The following is a 23,934-nucleotide window of genomic DNA, read 5'->3' as shown; positions in this document are numbered from 1 at the left end:
CAGTGCTCTATATTGAAACCCATGTGCTAAAAGCTGATTTCAAGCTCCTGAAGGGTGATAAATCTAAAGGTAGAACTTGTACTGTTGCAAACACCTTTGGCTATGATTCTGAGCTGGAAGCTGCCAGAGTGAGGTGACCTTCAGGATCCTGTCCTATCCGTCCAATTCCAATTTCATTATGTCATGGTGAGATGAGAAGGAGACAAAGTGATGATGGTGCAAGAACTACTTTCTCTTTTTCTTAATAGGAATGTGCAGTAATGAAGACAAGGGGCATACTCATAGCATGGTGCATTACACAGATAGGACAATATTGCAGTCAATAAAACTTTTTTCTCAAAACTGCTTTATTGGAAGAATTCCACAAGAAAAGCTTCCCCTTCACAAAATGGGCTGAAATTCCATTTTATGATTCTCTAGACATTTTTCATAAGCCCAAAAGATTCTTTTTCTTTGTGCTTCACCCTAAAAAAACTTGCTAATACTTATTTCAGCTAAACAGTTTAAAATGTGTTAGCTTTTTCCCAGAGTTCCAATAGGTAACATTGTTCCTTAATATTAAAAAAAAATGAAATGTAGCATTACAAGTGTAGGAAGAATGACACAGTCATGGCTGAAAATGCATGTTAGAGCCAAGGACAGATGGGCTGCAGGGTCCCAGACAGGACCTGGAGCTAAGGAAACTCCAAGTGGTGTCCTCTAGGCCTCCTCTTGTTCCCTGTGTGACAGAAGGCAGCGTGTCACAAACACTGGAAGGGAACCAGGGCTGAAGGAAAGGTGTAGGGACATTTGACCCTCATTCAGCAGGAAAGAAAGCAACACAAAAGCAACATCTCTCATCTTCCAAGCAGGGGACTGACAGTCCTCATGGGAGATCCCAGCATCAAGGTGCTGTGCTTGGGGGGAAACAGTTGCTGTGGCCCATTTGTGTAATTGTTAAGATGAAGGATGGGTAAGTGTGAGTCTGTCAGAGGAAAGAGTAAAAACTTAGGAAGGGGGCTCAAGCTGAAAGGCTGTGCATCACCAAGCACCCCTTTAGGTTTTGTGACACAAGCCAAAATATCACTTAGTTCCATACATGTGAGGGAGTTCTGAGACAATTAACAGGTTTCCCTACACAAGCATTTATGTAGATATTTTAAAATCTAAGTAAACTATATGTAGTTGTCCTGAGATATAATACTTTTTGTCAAGATTTGGACAGATTTGGCAGATGACCAGGACTTGGCAACACTTGACTTTTTGCAAAACCACCCTCCTGCCCCCATAATTACTAAAGCTGAGATTTTTTCTATCATCCTTTCAAAGGACCCCAGCCTGTGCCCAAGGTCTTGTCTCCCATAGTGTTGTTTTGGAAATATAAATCAAACCCCTTTTCTCATGACTGCCAGGGAAGCAGCATTCTTGCAGCCAGTTTCAGGAGCCCTTGCCCAGGTCCCCTAGCTGCTCTGCTCCTTTTGAGGCCCAGCATGTGATCCAGTATGCTTTACTCTGCTCCTGGCCACAGGCTGCACTCAGATGGTCGCTTTCCAGCCCCCTGCTGCCTGACTCCATGGAGGAGCAGAGGGAGCATGCCTTGGAATTCAATTACCTTCTCCCCATGGGGAAAGGAGAGGAGGTAAGAGGCAAGTCAGAAGACAGAAAACAAAAGGTTGAGCAACTGCCTGCAGCAAAATAAGGAATTCCGCAGGGGAATGCTGAATTTGGTGGCACCCTGATGAAATGCCAAATTACGTAGCCATTGCCTTGCTGAGCACAGGGGCCCTGAGCCTTGGGGAACAGGATTAAGATAAATGGAATCAATTCACACAAATTAGAGGCATTGTTTCAGATTCTCATTGGAGTCACGCACATGACATTGCAATGGATTACACCATATATTTTTAAGTTCTTCTTCAAAACTAAAAGGGTTGTTTGTTTATTTTCCCCTCTGAACAAAATTGTAAATTCCATTGCTATGAAATACATGAGCTATTTTAACAAATGGTTGCTGCACATAAACTATTGCCAGTCATCTAATGGATTATTGATGATATTTTAATTAGGCTGGCCACTTTACTGAGAACAACTGTCAGTGAATCATATCTTGTCTAATTTTAAAATCCTTAACTCATTAACCTCCTTCTCTTCTCTCTTTGCATCTGTATTTTATATATATATATATTTTCAGCTACATATCTTTTCCACATTAGATTAATTTTACTGATACATCAGCCCATGGTCCAGCGGGAGCCATCTGCAGTGCTGGTTCAATACAGACTGGTTCAAAATCCCCCACACTGCAAAGCTGTGATGGAGTGAAAACTCCCAGTGCTGGGTCTAGATTTCTGAAGGGTTGCTGGGTAGTGCTGCAGCCACACACTTTGTCCCTTCTGCAGCCACTGTGAAGCCAGCATGCATTTCACACTGGGTGTTGTGATCAGTGTGACAGAAATGTTCTGATGCACATCAAATTAGGTGAATGACCCAGGGGTGATCTCGTTCTTACTTCAGAGACTACTAACACAAACTACTGCAAATGCTTCTGTTTTGAAGATGTTCTGTGAAAAGTAATTTATCTATCTTATGCAAAGGGAAAAGGAGCTTCCTGCTGCCCAAGGGTATCTTCTCCAAAGTAGGAAGCAGTGTCATGTCAGAGACTGGACATCAATATCAGGTTTTATAATGAAGCATTTTTCTTTCACTGTGTACTATGAAAGTATGTGAGCTGCATCTAAGGGGACATGAAGGACAGAATAAAGTTTATGGGATTTGTGCTTAATACCTGATATTTAACGCATCTGGAAGGATTATTTCCCTGTTTTCACTTGTAGATCTTGGTTGAAAAATGCTTAATCTGGGGCAGGGAGAAACCCATTGCTCAACACTCTTCTGTTGGCTTTGCAGTTTTAGAAAATATGTTGATTATTCTTTTCTCAATCCCTGAGTAGTCTTAGAGCTACCTAGCTGATGAAGTGCCTCTTTCCCTTTATCTCATTGCAGAGCTTTCACAATCTGCTCCATTCACTTTTCTTCATGATTCATGGTGTTTTATCTTCCAGGGGCAGAAGTAAGGCAGCTCAGGGATACACACTGATGAGACTGTTTCTCCTGGTCATCTGCCAAAGCTTGTGGTTATCCAGTTTCAGAAGACAGTGAAAATCATGGCTGTTTATATCAGCCTTTAATTAAATTTACGGCAACCTCTAGAGTTTACTAATTTAAGGTAGTTGCCTAAGTTAGAGTCCTGTTTATCTCTGTTCCCATTATGGTTCAATATATTAAAGGTGTTGTAAGAAGACACTATTCCTGCTCTCATACCTTCCAATCGTTCCTCACAGATGCTCACATTTTGTACATCCCCACTTCCACTGTTTCAGCAGCCACAAAATGACTTTTTATTTTATAAACAGAGAAAATTTGTTACTCCCAGAACATATGATCATAGCTAAGTTCTCAGTGCCTGAAAAGGTGGTCTGTGATGGCTTTGCTGGCAAACTCATAACTCTGATTAGTGATGGTGAGATGTTAAATCCCCATTACATTAACCTACATTCTGTCTCAAGTACTTGGAATACCACCAGGCCTTGCAGAACAGAATTTCTTTTCTTTCTCTTTTTCCCAAGTTTCCAGCACAGCCTGGAAGGGCAGCTGGCTCTGCCTTGGCGTATTAGAGGCACAGTGCATACTCAGCTGGCTGTTTGACAGAATTTGCTGGGCAAAGGCACAGAGGAGCAGCAGCACAGTGCAGAAAGCTCTGATGAGCACTGGGATAAAACAGAGGGAGTTTCTCATATGCCTGAAGTCTGGTTTTGATATAAAATACTCCTTGCTTTGTCTACTTGTCTTGCTGATTTGCTTCCCCTGTTCTTCATGCTTTCCTGTGTTTCCTTTCTTCCTCCCCTCCTCACCACCCTCTTTCCCCCACCTGTATCCTATATCTCTTTTTTCTGCCTCTTCCAGAGTTACCCTGAGTGAGGAGCAGCCAGTGGTTGGATTTCATGTACAGTCCCTCCTGCCAAGCATCTGGTGCCAAAGCAAATGTCTGGTAAAAATGCTGGTCTGGCTTTGGGCTGGTGAGTGTTACACGATGGGCTAAGAACTGCTGGGTGTTTGACTGGGTCTTGGCAGCAGCACCTGGGACACCTCTGCCCACCCCAGCTCACCATGCCTCCCCTCTTCACTACTCATTTCCCATGGACAGGGTGTGCTCTCCTACCTTCCAGCCCGGGACATAGGAGCTGCCATCTTCCCCTCCTACAGTGTGGGATTTTAGAGGGCGCCTTTGATTAATTGTTTGATAAAAAGCTATTTTGCCCAGGTGTTTTTGCCAGTGTTTTTCTGATTTTTTTTTTTTTTTTTATGCCTAGTAGAAAAATTGATTAGAAGAGAAAATAAAATCATCTTACATACTTTCTTCACATCTTCTTTCGGGCATATTCTGTTTCATATCACTTTTACTAACAAGATTATTACTAATAATGGATGAATTATTTGATAATCATAGCAGGGTTTCTAGGATTGTTGACCCTTAAAAAGGTTAAATTGCCCACTACAGGACTATTTCACAGGCAGATCAGAAAGAAGGGTCTGCTCTTTGAACTGTTTTTTTTAAGTTAATCTGGTATTCAAACAAATCAAATTAATAAATTTAAATCTGACATGCTGATTTATTTTCAAGAGCAAGGTCTCACTTTGTAATATTGAATGAAAAGATTGTGATTCCTCCTCAGTTTTGTTTTCTGAGTTCCAGACAAAGTCGTGTAAAAATAGTAACACATATAAAAAGATGTTTTCTCTTCAAGCCATTATTCTTAATTACACACATCCTTGAACCATCCTTTTTTTCCTTAATTGTTACACCAGTCTAATGTTTGTGCATTTTTATCATCTCTCCTATCAGTCTCATAGCTCCACATGACTAACTCCCCTAATCTTCGTGGCAGGGAGGAGCAGTGGAGATTGCAATTGTTGTGTATCTCCTGGCAGCCTGACAGATGAAACAATCCCCACACAAGGCTCCACTATCGGCCGGCTCCTCTCATTACCTGGCAGCAAACTGGCCGCCCCTGAGAGGCTGCTCGCGAACGAGAAACTCCGCCGTGGCAGCCCCAGATGGGCTCAGGCCAGATTCCTGACTTCCCTGCTGCTCTCAGCTCAGCACTTTTACAGCTAACTAATTTTACAAGTGTCTTGCACTGATTGCACATATGCAATTGCACACTGAGTTGGGTCAGGGGACTCATCTGGCTGAAAAGAAATGTGGAAAAAGGACACTGGTGCAAAAGAGAAGGAGAAAGGCAAAGCACTCAGCAGTGTAAACTTTGGAGGAACATGTGCTGGCCAGAGGGGCTTGGCCTCTGCTTGAAGTCACTGAGGCAGACTGTCCCCACCTTTCTGCAAGAAACCTTCCCCCAGTGCCAGCCCATGGGTGGGCAGATTCCCCACCCATGACTTCTAAAGTGGAAGAAAAATGGCACTTACACAAAGGATATGCAATTACTTTTTAATATCACAACAGATGTAGCTTGGGTAAGCAATGACTGCTTACAGGACCAACACAGTTCCTGGAGAGGGACTCCCACAGAGGCTACACAGCTTTTCTTCCACAAAGTACATGGAAAAAGCATCTCTCTCCTTTACAGAGGGGTGATTTAGGTGTTTCCATTCACTTAGAGCAGGACAGTCCTAGCAATAAAACTAGTGACCTGGATGTTCCTGTCAAGAAATTATCTTGGACAAAACACTACACCACTGCTCTCCACACCTTACCAGGAGGTGGTTTTGCTCCAAACAGTGATTGGGGTCTGCCTCAGTTTTGCCAGAATGGGACATTTGTGGCTAAGGAAAGAGGCCAGGTCCCCAAAAGTCCCCATTTCTCCAGCTTATATAACAAACTAGTTTAATTTCTGATGGCTCAAAGTGAGCATATAGAGCCCATTTATAATACAAAGATGTCCAAGAAAAACTGGGAGAAAAGCATTAGGAAAAAAACCCCTAAAACCTCCCAAAGAATCTAATCATGATAGGGTGAGAAAAGAATGTGGCTGTGGATTGATGGATGATGTGTAGATATTTTTTGTTAGAGACTTATGAAACAAGTAGAAAGTCCAGATGTTTCAGAGACAGTAAATAGTTCAATGTTTCTGAAATGGGTGTTGTCAAGGGAGAAAGTTAACGCTGAGATGCCCAAATAGGTTATATCTTCCACTTGGCTATATTAATTGGTTTAGCTAAGGTTTTCTTCTACAAGGAAAAGCATTTTGAGCTTCATCTAAGCAATTCTGTTTTAGTTAATTTCAATTAAACACATCCGGCTGGCAGTTGTAGCAAAATTGGATTCCTGTGTAGGACCAGGTTGCTGCTGCACATGACCAGGGGAGTGGTACAAGCAGCATGACTGTGGGCTGGTGTAATCTTCAGCCCAGTTTTATCTGTATTGCAGAAATCCAGACGCTGGACATTCCACTCAAAGGCACAGAAATTGCTCTATACTCGCACATTTCTAACTTAAGAGGTCACTTCCTGTCCTCCTTCCAGTTCCTTATAGATTTGCATCTAGCCAGTTCAGCTTGGAAACATTGTTCTGCACTTTCACTCTCCCCATCCTTTGTTTTCCACTGTCAGGAGCCATTTTGCTCTTTCTGTTGCCACATATATATTTCTTCAGCCTTGAAGAAACTCTAGTTCATTCATCCAGCTCACATTAGTGAGTTGCTTAAGAGACAAACTTAAATCCCAGCTTTGATATGTGATTTTCTCTGCTAATGCTTAAATTAGTAATAATTCTTCAGTACCATGACAACACCTAAGTAAGCATAGCTCTGCAATAGATTTTTCTTGACATTTTATTTTGGTGAATTTTCAAACAGAGATCAAACCTTGCTTCCAGGCTTTGGTCCAGTCAACCCAGTGGCTTCCCTAGTAGCAGCACACCTGGCAGAGTCTTCTGTAGTCTGCAGAAAGTTTTCTCCATCACTGCTGGGGTTTGGCGGCTGGTTCACTGTTCCTCTCAGCAGGCTTTTACTGCTTGGTGCCAGGATTTTCATCTGCAGTCTCTGGGCTGTCCTTCCACCAGCTCTGCAGGGATGGAGGAACAACTCTGCCTTACAGAAAGTACTCTGTGTCCTTCACAGATGCTCATAGGGAGCTTTTTTGAAAGTTCCCACCAATTAATCTTGGGTAACTTCTTGAACTGATAGGTATTGGGTATTTTGACTTTTTGTCCTTTCTGGAAGGAAGGTTTTCAGACCCAACAGTCCTTACAAACTTCGATACATGCATTAGTGAATACTCTTCCAATGGCTTGGAAGATGCATATATACTCTTTCCCTGGAGAAAAAACCCAAAAAGAGTGAGCTGTACTCACCTCTGTATTAATTTTGCAGGCTTTGTGCTATTTATGGCTCAGAACCTGCCTCCAGAGTCTGTTCCCCAGGTTTACTACAGTGTATTCTGTACCTGAGTTCACACCCCAAGGAGTCACAGTTCCTTAAGATGAACACATTGTATACTGCAAGTCAGACAGACTATACTTTCCCCTCAGTAATTGCCTTTCTTCAAAGAATTTTAAGTCGTTTATGAACACAAGACAACTCATGCTCACACCATGGTGCTTTTTGTCCTCTCTACAAGAAAAATATGCTCAGAAATAGAATTTAATTTAAATTTTAAGTTTTCTACTGATTTTACAAAATCTTTTCTTAATTAATAAAGGCAATTCTGAAAAAACTTGTATCATAAATAACATTTTCTTGTACCTGAGGTGCATATGTATATGTATGAGTGAGTGTTTTGCATAAAGACAGATTCACACCTCTTCCTTTTTATACATAAGTGTTGTTCCTCAGCACCTGAGAGCACCTGGAGCATTAGTAATGCAGAGAACAGGACAAAGGACACTATGTAGGCTCAAAGTGTGATCAGTGTATACAAAATGTAATCATTGCTGGGACCACTGAAAGTTGCATGACCAGCAATGATTTATTAGTAGTGCAGAATCCAGGGAAATACTCCCCTCTAAATTATTGTTTCTCTGGCTCTAAGCATTCAATACATTCCCAGCTTGAGCCAGGGAATTTATTTTCTCCTCTCCTCTGTATTTGTCTGTGGTTTGCATTATTATTCACTAAATATACTTGGACATGACGTTACTTTTCTTGAGCTATAGATTTGAAAACTTCTGTGACTCCCCCTTTGACCCTCCACCATTTCAGGAATTTCATAATTAAATCAGTAACTCATACTCACATAATGAATGGGACCTCTTTTTTTTGGTGTTATATAAATTATATACTTTTCAAATAAGAAGGGAAGAGTTACAAAAATTATCAAAAACTCACTAGATTGAAAGGCCTGAAATACATCATGTTCATGTTTGCACAATTCCTCCCTTTCTTCTAGAAAATATTTGAAAGTGAAGTGGATAATCTGCCACTGGGACAGCTTAATGGTAGATCTAAAATATAAATGTCTACCATTTTGTCTGAAAAGCTACCATGCTTCTGTCATGAACTATTTTCATTAACAACTTACATGCTTCATGGAAGCCTTTTTCTGTAGTGATTACTCCAATTTTCAAGAAACCAGAGGAGGAAGCATTTGTCATCAAGGGCCAAAAAGAATAAATTGCTTGGGTCTTAAATGAGCCAGACCAAAAAGTACCTTATGTTGCCTAAGCTGTAACTACATTCTCAATTTTATAAATCAGGTTTGGTTAAAATTAAGTTTTTCTTGGCTGTGAATTGCTGAAGATGTTTCCAAATACACTGAGGGTTGGGGAATCTGCTGATTGCAACTTTGAGAAAAGGAGGGGGCAGACTCAACTTTGAGAGAATCAATCCACAGAGGAACCCCCAGGTGTTTCGTGGTGGCCTTTGCAGAGCTACTGCTAATTGTGAGATGTGCCCCATTGTTGCTCTAACAGCAATTAAGGAAAAGAAAGAGCACCCAAAGTGAAATTTCCAAAACTCATTATAACTGTGTTTCACTGCTAAGGACAAAGCAGAAAGACATTCCAGTGTGTGCTGGATCTAGAGATGGGTAGTTTGCAAAGGAGGAAGAAGCAGAAAATATCTGAGAGAAAGAGGATAAGGTGGGCCATCTGAAACAACAGATAGATATATCAGCTGGGCCAAAAAATCATAAACTGGGATGTTGGTTAGGAGTTCATGGATTTGTAGCCATGTAAAAGGCTGGTGCTTGACTCTTAACTCCGTCTTTTGCTAAGATGCTAGACAAGTTCATCTTTTGAAAATTAGCACATGTGACTAAATACACAATGATAAAAGCACTTATATTATTTCCATAAAGTCCCCTGACAGCCATTTGAATGCAAATTGAGCAGAAAGAAACCCTGTTTAAATGAATTAACAAGGAAAGGCAGCGGGGGATGTGGGGGAAGAAACAGGACTGAATACAGACATACTAGATACAACCCCTTAAAAATAGAGTTGGTTCACATTCAGTATAATTAAAGGAGACATTTCATATACAATTATTTAGGGTCAGAGGACTCAATTTATCCAGCTTGTGTGCACTGATACAGTCAAGATAGTGAAACGTTTCATCTATTTCATCTATTTCAATACTGCAAAGCAGGGACTGCCTGTTATGTGTTTGTTTTCTTGCTTTTGTCTCAATGAACAAAAGAAACAGCAACCTCTTAATTGAAAAGATAACATCACAAAATTGAAACGATACAGCACTAAAATTGTGCCACATGTTTAGAATCTGCAGTAAACTTACTCATCTTGGTGAGCCTCTGTTACTGTGCTTGCTGAGCTGGGGTGTGCGCGAGCTGGGGTGTAGAAGATTGATGACTGTTAGAAGATTTACAAGAAAGCTAAAATTAAGCAGGTAACCAGTTTATTTTATCTTGAAAACTGTGAAGTAAGACAAAAGTTTGTACCACTATTTAGACTGCTTTTTTCTGAGAAAGGGATACACTGGTCAGTACAAACTTTAGGCTCTCGGTGCTGCTGCCCTACATTGCCATAGTGGAAACTGAGGCTGAAGATGAGGAGTAAGGGCAGAAATAAACTTCTCATAAATGCACCGCCAAAGAAACCAGATGGAGACTGCAGGTTCACCTGGGTATTAGTCATCCCAAAGCATTTCATTGGAAAGCATTCATGAAAATAAGATGGATGGAACTTAATCTTGTATGAAGTAGTATGGAGTAAACAACTCCAGAGGGAAACCAGAAAGAAGCAAGGCGTATACTCTCTCCACATGTACCTGAAACAAGCATCTGCTGCAATGTATCTGCATGCAGTCCTTTCAGAGCATCAAGAGCAGTAGGTAGGAACAAACCAATTGAAAAACTAAGTATGGATTGCAAGAAGTGGCACAAGTGACTCACAGTTGAACAGTGTTCAATTGCCATTCAGCTCTGGTGAGTCAGGGATAACTGTACAGATGGATATATCATGTTCAGAAGAGACGTAATATGGCACATCTAATTTACAAGTATATTTTCATTTGAAAATAAGTTACTTAATCATAAATAACTTCCATTTAAAGAAAATTTTAATTTCTTTCCCTGTTTTTCCAGTGAAATTGTGAATCAACATAGTTCAACATATTTGAGGCTGAAGTGGCCACATAGCACAATTCAGTTTAAATAGAAACAGTTTGAACTTTGCCTCAAAATTAGAAAATATTTGATTTGAATTATAGCAAAAAACAAATAACACATTTAAATAACTGTCCATCAATCCAATAGTTACAGAGGGTTAGAAATAGGCAATAGAACAGATTCCAAACAGATATCCATTCTTTATGGCTAGCTGGGTTTGACTTCATATGGCTTAAAAGATATATGCGAATGTCTAGTTACAGCTGAAAGAAATTAACAACAGATCCTTTCTTGCACAGACCACATAAAAGATAAATCTATGAAATGTTTAGACAAAAGATTTTTTAAAATTAGTCTTTCATGAAAACCGTCATTCAATCATCTTCTTAATGTGATACAAGAAGTAAATATACAGTGGCTGTACCAGATGAAATTACACCGTTGTACACATTGCCTACCTAAAATCATAGTACTGCAATCAAAATCACCGATTTTTCCCAAAGGACTCTGACAAAACTAAAACTCAAGCCATGCTGGGGACACAACCTTGTCTTCCCTGCAGAACAGCTGTGGAAGAGAGTTATAACTGTTTGCAAGGTGCTAGAGAACTGCATGCTAGTTGTGATTAGTGAAATGGAGCCCCTTGTTACCAGACAAATTTCATTGAGTTACCAAAGTGAAAGTGCCTTGGGAAGCTTAACATGAAAGGATTACAAACTTGCTTTGCTGGTCTCATCTGTGGGAGGCCTTAGTTGCATAGGGAAAGCACTGCAGTGAGAGCCTATGCTTAAGCACCAGCACTGCTTCAGAGTTCAGATGATCTTTAGGTCAAAATCATTCTGCATTTGATCTCTCTCTCTGCCAAATGGAAGAAAAAAAGTCCTCACTTTTGTAAAGAATAGAGTGAGGCTTAATGCTGTGGGCTTGTAAAGCTATTTGAATAACAAAGGAGACAGAGCTATAGGAGAATAATGATGCTAAGTCAGGATGTTCCAACAACACAAATCTATGGCACTGATTAAATATTGATGTGAGAAAAAGAGAATTGGTAGGAGTAGATCACTATATCAGACAAAACATCTTCCCTAGAGAGCTAACAGCTAGTACTGCCCAAACAGACATTCAAAGGCACTCCATGAAACCTAGATAAAAATGGGAAAACATTGACACAACTTCATGTTTTAACTGTTCTGTCTGGATTGCAAGATAGCTACAGGGCATGCAGCAGTTGCTGTCTGAAAATATGCATGCTTCAAACTATTGCCTACACCTGTAAGCAACTGTTTATGTGATCATAGTCTGAATGTCAGCAGCACAATGGGTCTCAGCTCAAATCCAATGGACAATGGAGATTCTGTGGAAGGCTCCAGACAAAACTGGCATCCTTCAAAGACAGCACTACAGCCTTAGTACTCTCCACACTAAGTTGTATGTAAAATTCTCAAAAAAGCCTTTTCTCCAAGCAAGATTTCAATTGCTTGAGAGAGGGAATCTGAGATAAACAGTCAATTAAGAATGATTTTGAGATGTTGTCTGGCAATGGTCTGAGCAGAGATGCTGTGCCATGTTTTTAAGGGAACTAAGTTGTGCTGTTGGGCAGCCTTTGTGCCAAACTGTGCCACAGACACTACCTTCCATGAAGAAGATGCTGTCTGCAGCCAAGTCACTGCTCAAGGCACTCCCAGGTCTCATAGCTACTATGGCTGTATGAGAAGAGGTATCACATCCTTTGGATGTTGGGGCCTTATTCAGGATCCTGAAGATCAAGAAAAGAAGCAGCAAATATATAAAAGTTGGTTTCTATGCTTTTAGCTGAATAGGTAAGGTGAGGACAAGTGTTCTGAACCAGTCAGTTTCTGGGCAGGTGCCAGACCTACCTACTCAGGGAACCACACAATGGCCTTGAAATGGGAAAAAAAATCAAGTAAACCTGCCTGTCCTGGGAAAAAACGACAGAGTGACCTGGTCAGACAAAGAGAAAAAATTTGCCTCTTCTACCTGGTCCTTGAGACTCACATCCATGATACCATGACCAAGGATTAGAGGGTTTTTTGAAGGTGATGGATCAATAAACTAAACCTCTGTTTCTGAACTACGTTTGTCCTGTGTGAGGTAAAGTGATACTTATCTTCCCTTCTAGTCAGGTAATATAGATTCACTAAATTTACCCTGCACCCATTCTCTGCTAAGGAAATGCTCTCTTTCTCCAAATATTTTTGTCCTGTCTCTTCATTAACTGAAGATTTTCATCCACTGGACGCTCATTCCACGCTGTGTAAATGCTGCAGATATGCAACAAATTCACAGGTAGAGCGAAAAAGGTATAATCCAAATGGTTTCTGAGACCAGCAGCACCACAGGGAGCTGTAAGTCCCTGTCAAAGAACTGATAAACTGCTTTAGCATGAAAGTAGGCAAGTCATGATCTAATTTTGATACTTGGGATAACTTCAGGAGGACAGGGAATTCTACTGGGCATCAAAATCAGACCATGTGCTATTTGGAAAGGGGTGTAATAAAGATATACAGAGAAATGGGGGACAGATGACAAAATTTCAAAATAAAGTTAATTATAGGTATGCATATCTACTAAAGTAGTTCTGGTAATATTTACATCCTTTGAAACAGTGTAATATTTTTTATTTTTTTTCAACATATTTTCTCTGAGTGCATTTTGAGCATATACAAGGATCTTTCCCACAGGACTCCTTAATTGAGTTACTTTGGTAATATTTTTCTGTCTGAATTTTCTATAATTTTAGTTTAAGAAACTGAATCTGATATACTGTGGCCTTAAAGTAACCACAGAATATAGACATGCAGAACAGACACTGCTCAATAGAAGCAAGTCATTTTGACAGGTGAAGAAAAATCCAAGCAATTCTGAATGAGAAATAAATATTGAAACAATTTATGTACTCCAGCTATCACAGCCCATAAATGATTACATTAAGGAGATATTTTATAAAATGCATGTAGACAAGATTTTTCCTTTGTTCTGTAACCACAGATATGGCTAAAGTTTCCTCATAGGAAACTTGAAAGTGGGGGGAAAAAAATGATGGCATTTTCCTTACCATATGGAGGTCTACATATTTCAGTACAGTGATGGTATCCAACATGCTTATCCACACTCCCACTTGACTCTACATCTGTCTAACTACCCAGGAGAGTGATGCATCTGGAAAGGTTGAATAGGCCAAGGGAGTTTACATGTATTTTGCAATGTTCTTGAGAAAATTTACTGGAGGGAGGTCAACATGTCTTTTTTCTTGTATCTCTTCAAATTAAATAAAAACACATTGTATGTTATCTGAACATCCTGACATCTAGGTTTATTTGTTTGTTTTCTCTAAAAGTGCAGAAATGTATTTAAAAGTGTTTGCTTTTGAGAGCCTTGTATGCAAGGGGAATGCTTGAGAGGGCGTAATATGAGGATTAGTACTGAGTAACAGATGTAGATGAAGAGAAAAAACAGGTTTCTGATGGAACAGATTACAGCAGAAAATGCTTTTTGAAGAAGTTCATAGAGTTGCATTCCAAAAATTAGCATCTTTGTTATTTATGGTAGTGATTCATGATAGCCTGTGACAAGATGCATGGGAATGGGGGATGTCCCTGAGAGTAGTGGGGAGGGCTGAGCAGTGCCAGGGAAAAGGACTCCCCTGGGGGAGGGGAGACCTTTCACATGCCTCCTCTGTCCATGCAGCCGGCCAAGGCACAGGCTTTGATCTGCCCAGGATGACAGTGAGCCAAACTGTCCCTCATTCAAATGAATCCACCAGACAGTTGTGAGACATTCCTCAAAGGGTCACCAGCAAAGGGCTGCGGAGGAGGGCAGCTCCAGCCATGCTCCTGTGTAACATCTCACAGCCTCACCACCTGCTGCAATTTCCCCCCACATCAGGCTCAATTTGTATGCAAATCCTCCCTCATTTATTCTTGCTCCCTTCGGAAAGGACAAATTAAGTATAATAACTGTAATTGCTTTAATAACATGAAGAAAATGACACCTTTATGGGACCAATAATCAAAGACTGAGACTGTAATACAGCATGACAGGTGTGAAGGCATGCCACCAGCAGTGATTTTCCCATTTCAGTTCTTCTTTCGTCACCTTGAAAAGTGCTTGTCTTGGAAAACCAGGCATGGCTGGTCCCTGGCTGTAAACTCCACACCAATCCTGACAAGCCAGGTGGGGTTCCTGTGGTAAAGGCACCACTAGCAAGCAGCTCCACTGGAGCAGCTGCTGCAGATCACTAGCACCCACCCCTGGAGGACATGGGTTGGCATTACTTGCTGAGGAAGAGCTATTGAGGCCTCCTCAAACTGATGTCTCCCCTCAGCTCTGTGGCAAACAAATATCTAATAGGTCACAGCCTCAGGCAGATGCTCATTCCTGAGAAGGCATCAATGCTGGAGATTTCAGTGCCATTCAGAATGGTGGCTCACACCTCACCAGGCTCATCTTCTGCATTCCTTATGCAGAACCAGACATTATCTAATTTTGGCAACTTTTTCTGGTTTAATTCTGACATTAGTAAATGAGAATCAACTTTCAGCATGGTCAGCTGGAGCAATGCACAGTTGATCTTGGCTTTTGGTTATACTCAAAGCCGTCTACTAACAGTTACATTTTCTAGCTTTTTGTATTGTAAAGTGTAATTCTGATCATAAAAGGGAGTCTCAGAACTATCCTCCTATAATAGTCCCTGCTCTGATGAAAGATAAACCCAGCATCAAAGATCAATTACTGTACGAACCAGAGTTCCCACCCAAAATAAGCAGATACGAAAACACAAAGAAAATGAGCCTTCATGCATAATCTGATTAAGAAAGAACAGAATACTCTGTCTCATGACAACCATGAATGAACTGGTCCTTGGATGCCAGGAGAATTCCAGACCTGTGTTAACAACCACTCCAAGGGCACACTTGTGTGACACAGAATGACAGAGATGTGCAAACAGGTGTGAACATCAAGGGGTTTTAAAATGTTATATGCAGGCAGAAATTAAAAGGATCCAGTCACTAACTTGAAACATTGACTTGTAGTGAAAACCTCCTTAGGCCTTAATCAGGTTAGATGTGAAATGGTTATCACAGATCAAGCACTTGAGAATATTCTAATGACTGATATTCACATACCACACTTGAAAGAAAAAATAGTTTCTGTTTAATTTGTTTTGAACCAAAACCTAAAATCAAAACTTCATTCTGAATCTCTCATAAGCAGACAGAACAAGATTCACCATCCCACAGTGGTTTTATGGAAGATTTGTCCTCATTATTGAGAACCTAGACAACGATATATTTCTAATCTACAAGCACAGCATGCATTTTCTTAAATGTCTATGTCACCAATACATCTACATATGAAACCACCATCTTTGACCTTGATATTAAAATTCTTCAGAGATCAAAAGTGAGTGCTAAAAATAGGCAAGATATTTATATAGCCCATAATAGTAGAATCCTATATTACTGGCACCTCTCAGTGGAGACAGGCCTGAACCAAAATCTCAGGTCTGCGCATCATACCAAGAAAAGAAAACAAACAAAGAGCTGATGTTCCATCTCAGATCTCAGAGGGTTACCAAGAATGCTCCTTGTTCTGTTAAATATTTTGGTGCATGGATGTTTGGTGTTCTTAATGCTCCAGAAATTAAAAAAAAAAAAAAAAAAAAAAAAAAAATATATAGAAAAGGAAAAGGAGCTCTCTTTAGTCTGAGAGTGAGCCCTGAAGTTATCCTGCCATGTAAATGAAATGAAAGAACACCAAAGAAAAAAGACTCAGCAACAAGCAACATACTCCTATCTTTGGGTAAACATTTGTTTGCAATATCTTTTGAAAATAATACTGTCAACTTCAGTGATTGACGATTTCACCCCATTTATCACTGACAACCAGAATTATTTTTTCAGCTGTGGATCATGTTAATTGTGGAAGCTAATAGGAAGGAATGTGAGGTAAATGGTCTCAATACCTTTAGTATATGTGATGACTTTCACAGACTTGAAGTACTGTATTTACTGTAACCAAAAGGTCATGCTCTATATCTTAAAGGCAAAAGTGAACTTTCCTGCATCAATCACACTCCTGAAAATCATGCAAAAAATATTTTAGACAAGGCAATTAGCATTTCTAAAAATCAACCTTAGTTTCAAATACTTGGAGGAAGTTCAATTTAATTCTTTTAATTCTGCCACTCATGTGTAAACTAGAGAGAATTACAGCTACCTAGTTGGCAAACAAAGCAATTTATTAAAAATGGACTAATGCTGTTATAGCTCATATTACTGAAAATGCATGCTAATTTCTTCTCTGCAGAAAGATAAATCTTGAGAAAATCATGATATTGCATTCCTGTTAGACAAAAAAAAAAAGGAAAAAGTTTTCTAGATATTGCAGTTAATCAGTGTTAATTTTAAATGGTGCCAATACCATTCATACGTTGAATCTCTGGGTCCTACAAAATTACCATACATGGCAACGCTATAATAAAATAGTTCTGATGTAGTTTAGTAAACTTTTTGTTTACTAATTTGTTTTCACAAGCATTAAGTTTTCACAACCATTAAAACTTGATACTGGAAGGAATGGGGTGTTTGAAAGTTACAATAATGCAGTAATTTGGGTGTAAGTTTCTCTGAGGAAGTTCTAGAATATGTGCTTTCAAATAAATGAGTTGACAAAAGACAGAAAATGCTATTTTAGTGTATGTTAACAGAACACAAAATGGATTAATTTCTATAGATGAGATTTTTAAATTCCCAACTTTAATGCACAGCTGGAATTATTGCTTTAAAGGGACTTTATTGAAACTGACAAGCCCAGAATGTTAACCTACTATAAAATTATACTCTTTACATTTATTTTTACAGAATGCTTTTTTGATCCTGAAATATCTATCAAACTTCTGAATTCAAGACTTTCATATTGTGAAAACACCAAATACTTTGCTATGTGATTGGCTGTTAAACTTGTTTCGGTTTTGCAACATTTGTATGCAAGTCATGGTTTCCTCTCTCCTGAATACCATCTCTGGGATTATGCATTTGAACATTACCAGACCTTTTGTTTGGGATTTCCATGATTTAGCATTTCAGCTGGCAGTGTTTTATAACAGGTTATACGGCTCCTGTATTTCAACATTCAGTGTTTCCTTTGAAAGATGGCAGCTCTTCATATATGGAAGTTGCAAACCCACAAAGGGATTTTTGTCTTCTTTTGCTTATTATATGCAAATGCTTTCTAGTGCACACTGAAATACAATAAATTATAGTTACGTGGCATGGCAATAAAACGAACAATAGCATTTCACTTTTGCAAGGTGATAGGTGAAAAAAGAAGTACTGTGGTGGCTGGTTTTATTTGTTGACATTTTTAGGTATAATTCATGCCTCTTGCTTCTTAGCAAGTGGGCAGGTTTTCAAATATATATACATATATATATAGTTATATATATAGATTTTTTATATGTGAGAAAATGTTTCTGTGCTTAGAAATTAATTACAACAGCTTTTTATTACAAATATGGTCTTTACCAAAACCAGCCTGGATAAGACTGAGGGATTTCATCACAGTCTACAACTTCTTCATGAGGGGAAGCAGAGAGGCAGGCACTGATCTCTGCTCTGTGTGACCAGTGACAGTATCCAAGGCAATGGCCTGGAGTTGTGTCAGGGGAGGTTTGGGTTGGATATCAGGAAAAGGTTCTTCACCCAGGGGATAACTGAGCACTGGAACAGCTCCCCAGGGAAATGGTCACAGCACCAAGCCTAACAGAGTTCCAGAGGCATTTGCACAACGCTCTTGGGCACATGGCACCATCCTTGGGGATGATGCTGTGCAGGGTCAGGAGCTGGACTCAGTGATCCCTGTGGGTTCCTTCCAACTCAGAATATTCTGTGATTCAGGCTATTTTCAGGTGAAGAATGTCACTTTTGCCATAATCATCCCAAACCAGTACAGGGCCTTTTGCTGATTACTTCAGCTGGGTTTTCTGTAAACCTGACAAGAAGATTAGAATACTTTTGTTGTCTCCCAGTTTATTGCCACAGGCAACTGGAGCTCCATAGACTACTGTTAGTAGCAATACTGACATTTACATCTCTGCCTTTCCTAGAGAGACTCAGTGATTAAAAAACAAGGTATATTTAAGAAATTATAAAAGGAACTGCTGACATGTTTGATGCACAAACACGTCCCCCATGAGTAAGGTTGTCCTGAATATATCCCATTAAAACTTACCAGAATACCACATATTACATTTTCCTATGAAATCCAGTGAATGAACAAGAATTATATATAGCCTATTTTGACTTCTCTAAACATAGCTGTGATAAAAGCTTTAATATATTATAAGCAGGTAGAATTAAGAAAAAATATCTCAGAACTATTTAAATTACACTTCATCTTCACTCAAACCCACACAATGAAATTAGTCAGTTCACTCATGAGGGTAGAGGATAGAAATGGGTAATGATCTTCTTCAGTGTCTTCACCTAACAGAATTTGGTACAGGGTACTTGATTTCAGGTGTCCCTTTTAACTACAGATGCTGAAAAAGGTACGTTTTTTGTTTATATGCAGGATATGGGACTCCCTCTTATCCTCATGTTAACCTGGGCCCTGGATGACTAATCCTACAGCTGACACAAACAGATGTTTTTATTTGTTTAAACTATTAGGTCAAAGGGCTAATGAGCTAATGAAAATTCTTTTAAGAGCTATCAAACGAAGCATGATTAGATGGTTTTCAATTCTTATTTGTATGAAACAAAAGGATTAAAAAGAATTCTCAGTATAAAAATCTTCCATTTCATTCCTAGACTTGGTTAAGAAAGAGAATTAAAAAACAGCGACATGAAAAAAGCATACCTCAGTAATTGCATTAGCATCTCCAGTCTGGTTTAGCAGTGGTGTTCTTCCATCAGCTTTTACAATTTGCACTGTGAGAGTACCTTCTACCCAAACAGTGCTTGATAGGATAACACTGAGTTGTTTCAGCAAGTTTCTATTTTTCCCAGAATATATTCCTTTGCTCAGCTTCTGTAGCTTCTGGTTTTTATATGTATTTTGCCACGTCATTTATTTAAAAAGAATTTCTAGTCACATAAACATGTCCCTCTATTTAATATTATGGAATAATTGTGCAGGGATTATTCCAATCTCTGTTTAACCAATAAACTCGCTTCCAGAGTAACAACATCTTGCTGTGGAAAGAAATGAGCAGATTTTTGGAAGTTTCTATTTCACATGTTTGTACATGAATGTTCAACTATGTATGCTGCACATTCATGTACATACGTATGAAATAGAATGTGAATATATGTATGTATATGTACCAATGATTATAGAGTAGTATTTGTTTTCACTTATGAGTAAATAATTTATCTTGAAGAATCCAAATCAAGGTAATTTGCCATGCTCCCAAACTGGCTACTTACTCAAGAAACAGAAACTTATCAAGTCAATTTGACACAGTGTTTATTTTCTTTTTTTTTTCTTTTTTTTTCTTTTTTTTTTTTTTTTTTTGATAGTGGAAATCATGTATAAATCACAAACAGTACAAGTTCCCCATGTCAGCAGTTGACCACTTGATTGGGTCAACTTCTGTGTATAGACACTGTATTTTTAGTATAAAGTCAAGATAATATGGCAGTTAACTAATACTTTTGACTACAGTAAAGATACAAACTTTTGTAATATAAATTAATTGCCATTACAAAAAGGCAACTGTATTAAGTAATACGGTACAAAAATCTGCAACTTCTATAAATATAATGAAATGCAAGAAGTTAAACGAAATAATACATCACAGATTTTTGTATAGCGCGTTTGAATAGGCAAGCTAAGATACACATGGAGCATTATACAGCAAGAAAGAATATCAAAATCCACTAAGACTTAACTTTTAAGCCATACAAATGCTAGAAGTACAAGTACAGGACACAACATGAAGCAGTTAAGATTACCAGCTCAGAGTGGGCAGACAAAGAAGCCTTACTGATGAGTTGTAAAGCATTAGGTAGCAGACAGAAGGTTGTCAAAACCAGCTGTTGTTGGATACTGATTGATAATGTTTTCATTCTGACGGCTGAGACACTGCAGACAGCCACAGGTCTGAGAAGAAGCCCAGTGTGGGCACACACACACACACACACACACAAAGTAATTTAACAGATGGCTAAAGAACATTAAAGCACAATATCTTTTTTTAAAAAGACAATGTTCACTCCCTAATGAACTTGCATGGAAAGTAAAGCCTAGTGCCCAGTTTATCCCACCTAAATGACAAACACACATGAAAAGATTAAAACAAACAAACAAACAAACAAACAAACAAAATCCAAAGCAGTTGAAATTGGTTATTTGAATGAAAACTGCATGGTGCTTACATATTCTATCATAGCCAGAGCATTCAACAACACTATAGACAAGGAAGTGTGACGTGAGCTGCTATGAACATTGTTATCCCCTCATAAAAAGGTGAAGTTGTTTATAGACATTAAAAAGGTACACATCCATTAAGTCCATCTACAACACAAAACCACAGAAGTACTACATTCAAAGTAAAGTTAAGTGTTGGTCTTAGCCTTTAGCAGTTATGAGGTATTGTTTCAACCTGTGATGAGGAATGATCACTGTATTAGTAAGAAAAAGCATACTCAAAATAATTCTGAAAATTAAAATCACTGCTTCTGTGCAGTTAACATTTGCCTAAAGGAAAAATATTGAAGTATCAAAATGTCCTAGTCTAAGTAGCCACTGGCATACTCCAAAACCACATAATCATGGACCTCCTGGGCCCTTCCATGTTACTCATGTAGCACCTTCAAACAGTGCGTAGCTGGGAGATCACAACCAAAAAGTAACATGGAGCCACTCAAGTTTTTGGACCAGACAAACTCTGATGGTAGAAATAAGTACAGCTTCAAGAATGCAATACAGTTGGGCTTATTTTCATCTCCTGTACCTTTTGGTCCATAACTAAACAAAAGCAAGGGAAAATAGTAAAAAAAAAAAAGTTATTTCACATCTTCTAGCTATGGCAAATGAAAAAGCAGTAAAAGCTTGGAATCCCTCATTTTGCCTTCCCAAACTGCTTACCTTCCCTGGGAAATAATGCTCCCTACTCCTCCTCCCCACTTATTCTTCATTGTCCCTAAATAGAACAGAAATTTTGGGACCTTGTGGAAATCTGGGGACTCTGTAGCCTTTAAGCTCATGCCAGCAAAGAGAGAGTTTGGAAATGTAAATTAGATCCAGCTCCTCTTTAAATCCAAGGAAAGGAACATCCTTAGCCCCCACATGAGAAACTGATGGGCACCTGGGTGCCAACTAAAGTGTGCAGAGAGAACTGAATCAAAGCAGGACTCCTCTGTGCTTTAAAATGAACAATTCCAGTTTTTGGTTGTTTCCAAGAGTATTAGCAGTGAGACAACTGACCTGGCAGGAAAGAGAATATAAAACAAAGCAAGGATATGCCCTTCAGGCTTCCTGCCTATTCCATCTCAAAATTAAACAAGGAGTTTACCAGTTTTCCCAGCTTCTTTTTGATAATAGGAAGCAGTTAAAACAGTGGGAGCAATGCAAGAAATTCACGGAAATTGAAAAATAACCTAAAATACCTGTGAGAAACCTTTTGTTTAACAAAGACAAAATTATAATAGAGAAATGGCTTTTATGAGCATTTAAAAGCTGATCTTTACTATTTTCTTATCCCCAAATAAACTAGTGAGAAACTACGATAAACTTCAAACAGAAGATAGATGCTCAGAATGGAAAGATATGTTGCTTAAAGGCCTGAAAACAAGGCGCTGTGTGTTTGAAGACAGAAGCAGAGTTGACGAGGAACTAACGACACCTCACTCGAGTTTGTGTTTGCAGACACTCTTGCACAAGGGTAGCTGAATGCTCAAGGCACAGCATTCCAGGCGTGCACCAGTCCAGACTGATCTGCACATACCCTGTTGTCACTGTGAACCAGTGGCCTGGCACGTTTCTTTAATGGACAAAATCAGTTTATGAGGTTTTTAAAAATCAGCAAAAGGCAGCCAAAATACTGCAAATCTACAACAGGGAAAGCATGGAAAGAGGAAAAGTGGACTGTGTTACGTGAACCAAATCCATGTTTTCTAAATGTATTACAAATGGTTTTTTTCCAATGACTACTTTTTTGTATTCTAAGTAACACTTAGCCCAGAAGAAATTTGAAAGAACAAGATATGATCCCCTTGAAAAGAGAAGCTTATAGTACGAAGAGTGGAAGACCCTGAATTACAGGATAGATGCCTTGGCAATGTTACAATAACTGTAGTAGTCTATGAATGAGTGATAAAGGAAGTATTTAAAATCACTTATATTTGTAACTAGTAATAAAGCCTCCACAGATGAACTAACAGATATTTGCCCTGCTTTTCTTATGGAAAACTACTTTTAATGAAAACTATTACTTTATCCAACTTCTGCATATTTCTAAAATCTTTCATATACTTCTAAAATCTTTATACTTAGATTACCTGTGTATGTCACACCAGTTTATGTCAGCTATTTTCCCCAAGAACTCTTATCTGTGCACATCTGTTTATTAGTTTACTTTTCAGCAATCTTCCAGCAAAATACCATACTGCCTCTGGCAGGGTTATGCAGTGACTTCAGAAGACATTCAACTACCTTGTTGAGTCAACTACCTCGACTGTGTTTTCACTTAGTAAAACCTCAGGAATAACCTTTGCATTAACATGAAACTGCTTGCCTTTTAGGTATCCTATTAAGGTTCTCAGTGGCTGTGCTTTTCCATAATGTGAGGTCAATAAACAAGCTGAATTAGATTCGGAGATTCTTTAGACATTAGTTATTTTTTTAAAATTCAAGGTAACATGTGGAATTCCTCCTTTACGAATTATGTTATTTTTGTGCGTGTAAAATTTTCTACCAAGGATGATCACGATGCAAGAAAGCAACATGCAGTGTGCAGATATAGTGGTAAACAAAGAGGAACTTCCTACTTCAGTAGTGTAGACAACTTTACTGGAAATAGTTGTGTACCTGATTCACAGAACATTTATTTTAACCAAAGGGCATTCTGCATTAACTCTGTATGAACAACATATCACAGCTCAGCCTTGATACTACACTGTAATTAAGCTGTGACAGAGTGAGCAGGTACAATGATGCGTGGGAACCTCTTCTTTCTCTTGGCTTTCACATTCTTGAAGGTTCGAAGTCTCTCTCTTCTAGCAAGTTTATTAGAAGGGAGAAGCTGTCTTTTACTGCCTCCATGTCATCCAGGGAGCAGGGTTTAAGAATCCAGCGCTTTCCACGTGCAAGTGGCTCAAGTTCAAAATATTTTTTTATCTATTAAGAAA

At 39.0% G+C, this 23,934-nt stretch overlaps 2 protein-coding genes and 1 long non-coding RNA gene across 13 annotated transcripts in view; 1 reads left to right on the top strand and 2 right to left on the bottom strand.

Moving 5' to 3' along the window:
- ARL15 (ARF like GTPase 15) overlaps positions 1 to 23,934 on the bottom strand; it is a 284,774-nt gene that overhangs the window by 203 nt on the left and 260,637 nt on the right. For 8 of the 9 annotated variants that reach the window (XM_086866969.1, XM_086866968.1, XM_086866972.1 and 5 more), the window contains one exon: positions 20,034 to 23,923. The exons of the other annotated variant lie outside the window; for it this stretch is intronic. In XM_086866969.1, the coding sequence (XP_086723095.1) occupies positions 23,771 to 23,923 (153 nt within the window). In that variant the 3' untranslated portion in view covers positions 20,034 to 23,770. Of the gene's footprint in view, positions 1 to 20,033; positions 23,924 to 23,934 lie in introns of those variants that run through there. 9 annotated transcript variants of the gene reach the window in all.
- On the top strand, positions 586 to 22,962 carry LOC147648522 (uncharacterized). Of its 3 annotated transcripts, none has more exons than XR_015280076.1 (3): positions 586 to 952; positions 3,943 to 4,055; positions 4,184 to 4,400. XR_015280076.1 is itself a non-coding variant. In XM_086866980.1 (3 exons), exons 1-3 carry the CDS (start codon positions 942 to 944, stop codon positions 22,475 to 22,477), a joined length of 300 nt encoding a protein of 99 aa, XP_086723106.1. In that variant the 5' UTR covers positions 586 to 941; the 3' UTR covers positions 22,478 to 22,962. The 3 variants fall into 3 exon arrangements, 2 of the variants coding, with proteins under 2 accessions (XP_086723106.1, XP_086723105.1); XM_086866980.1 differs by lacking the exon at positions 4,184 to 4,400 and adding an exon at positions 22,302 to 22,962; XM_086866979.1 differs by lacking the exon at positions 4,184 to 4,400 and adding an exon at positions 4,926 to 8,230.
- Positions 6,812 to 17,905, bottom strand: LOC147648523 (uncharacterized). Its single transcript, XR_015280082.1, has 2 exons — positions 9,727 to 17,905; positions 6,812 to 7,059 (listed from the first exon to the last, which is right to left on the bottom strand). It is a non-coding gene; the product is annotated as an uncharacterized LOC147648523 (long non-coding RNA).

Source organism: Cyanistes caeruleus, chromosome Z, assembly GCF_971803275.1.
Source record: "Cyanistes caeruleus chromosome Z, bCyaCae1.hap1.1, whole genome shotgun sequence".
Classification (NCBI taxonomy): domain Eukaryota; kingdom Metazoa; phylum Chordata; class Aves; order Passeriformes; family Paridae; genus Cyanistes; species Cyanistes caeruleus.
This window is presented reverse-complemented; position numbering and strand designations above follow the sequence as displayed.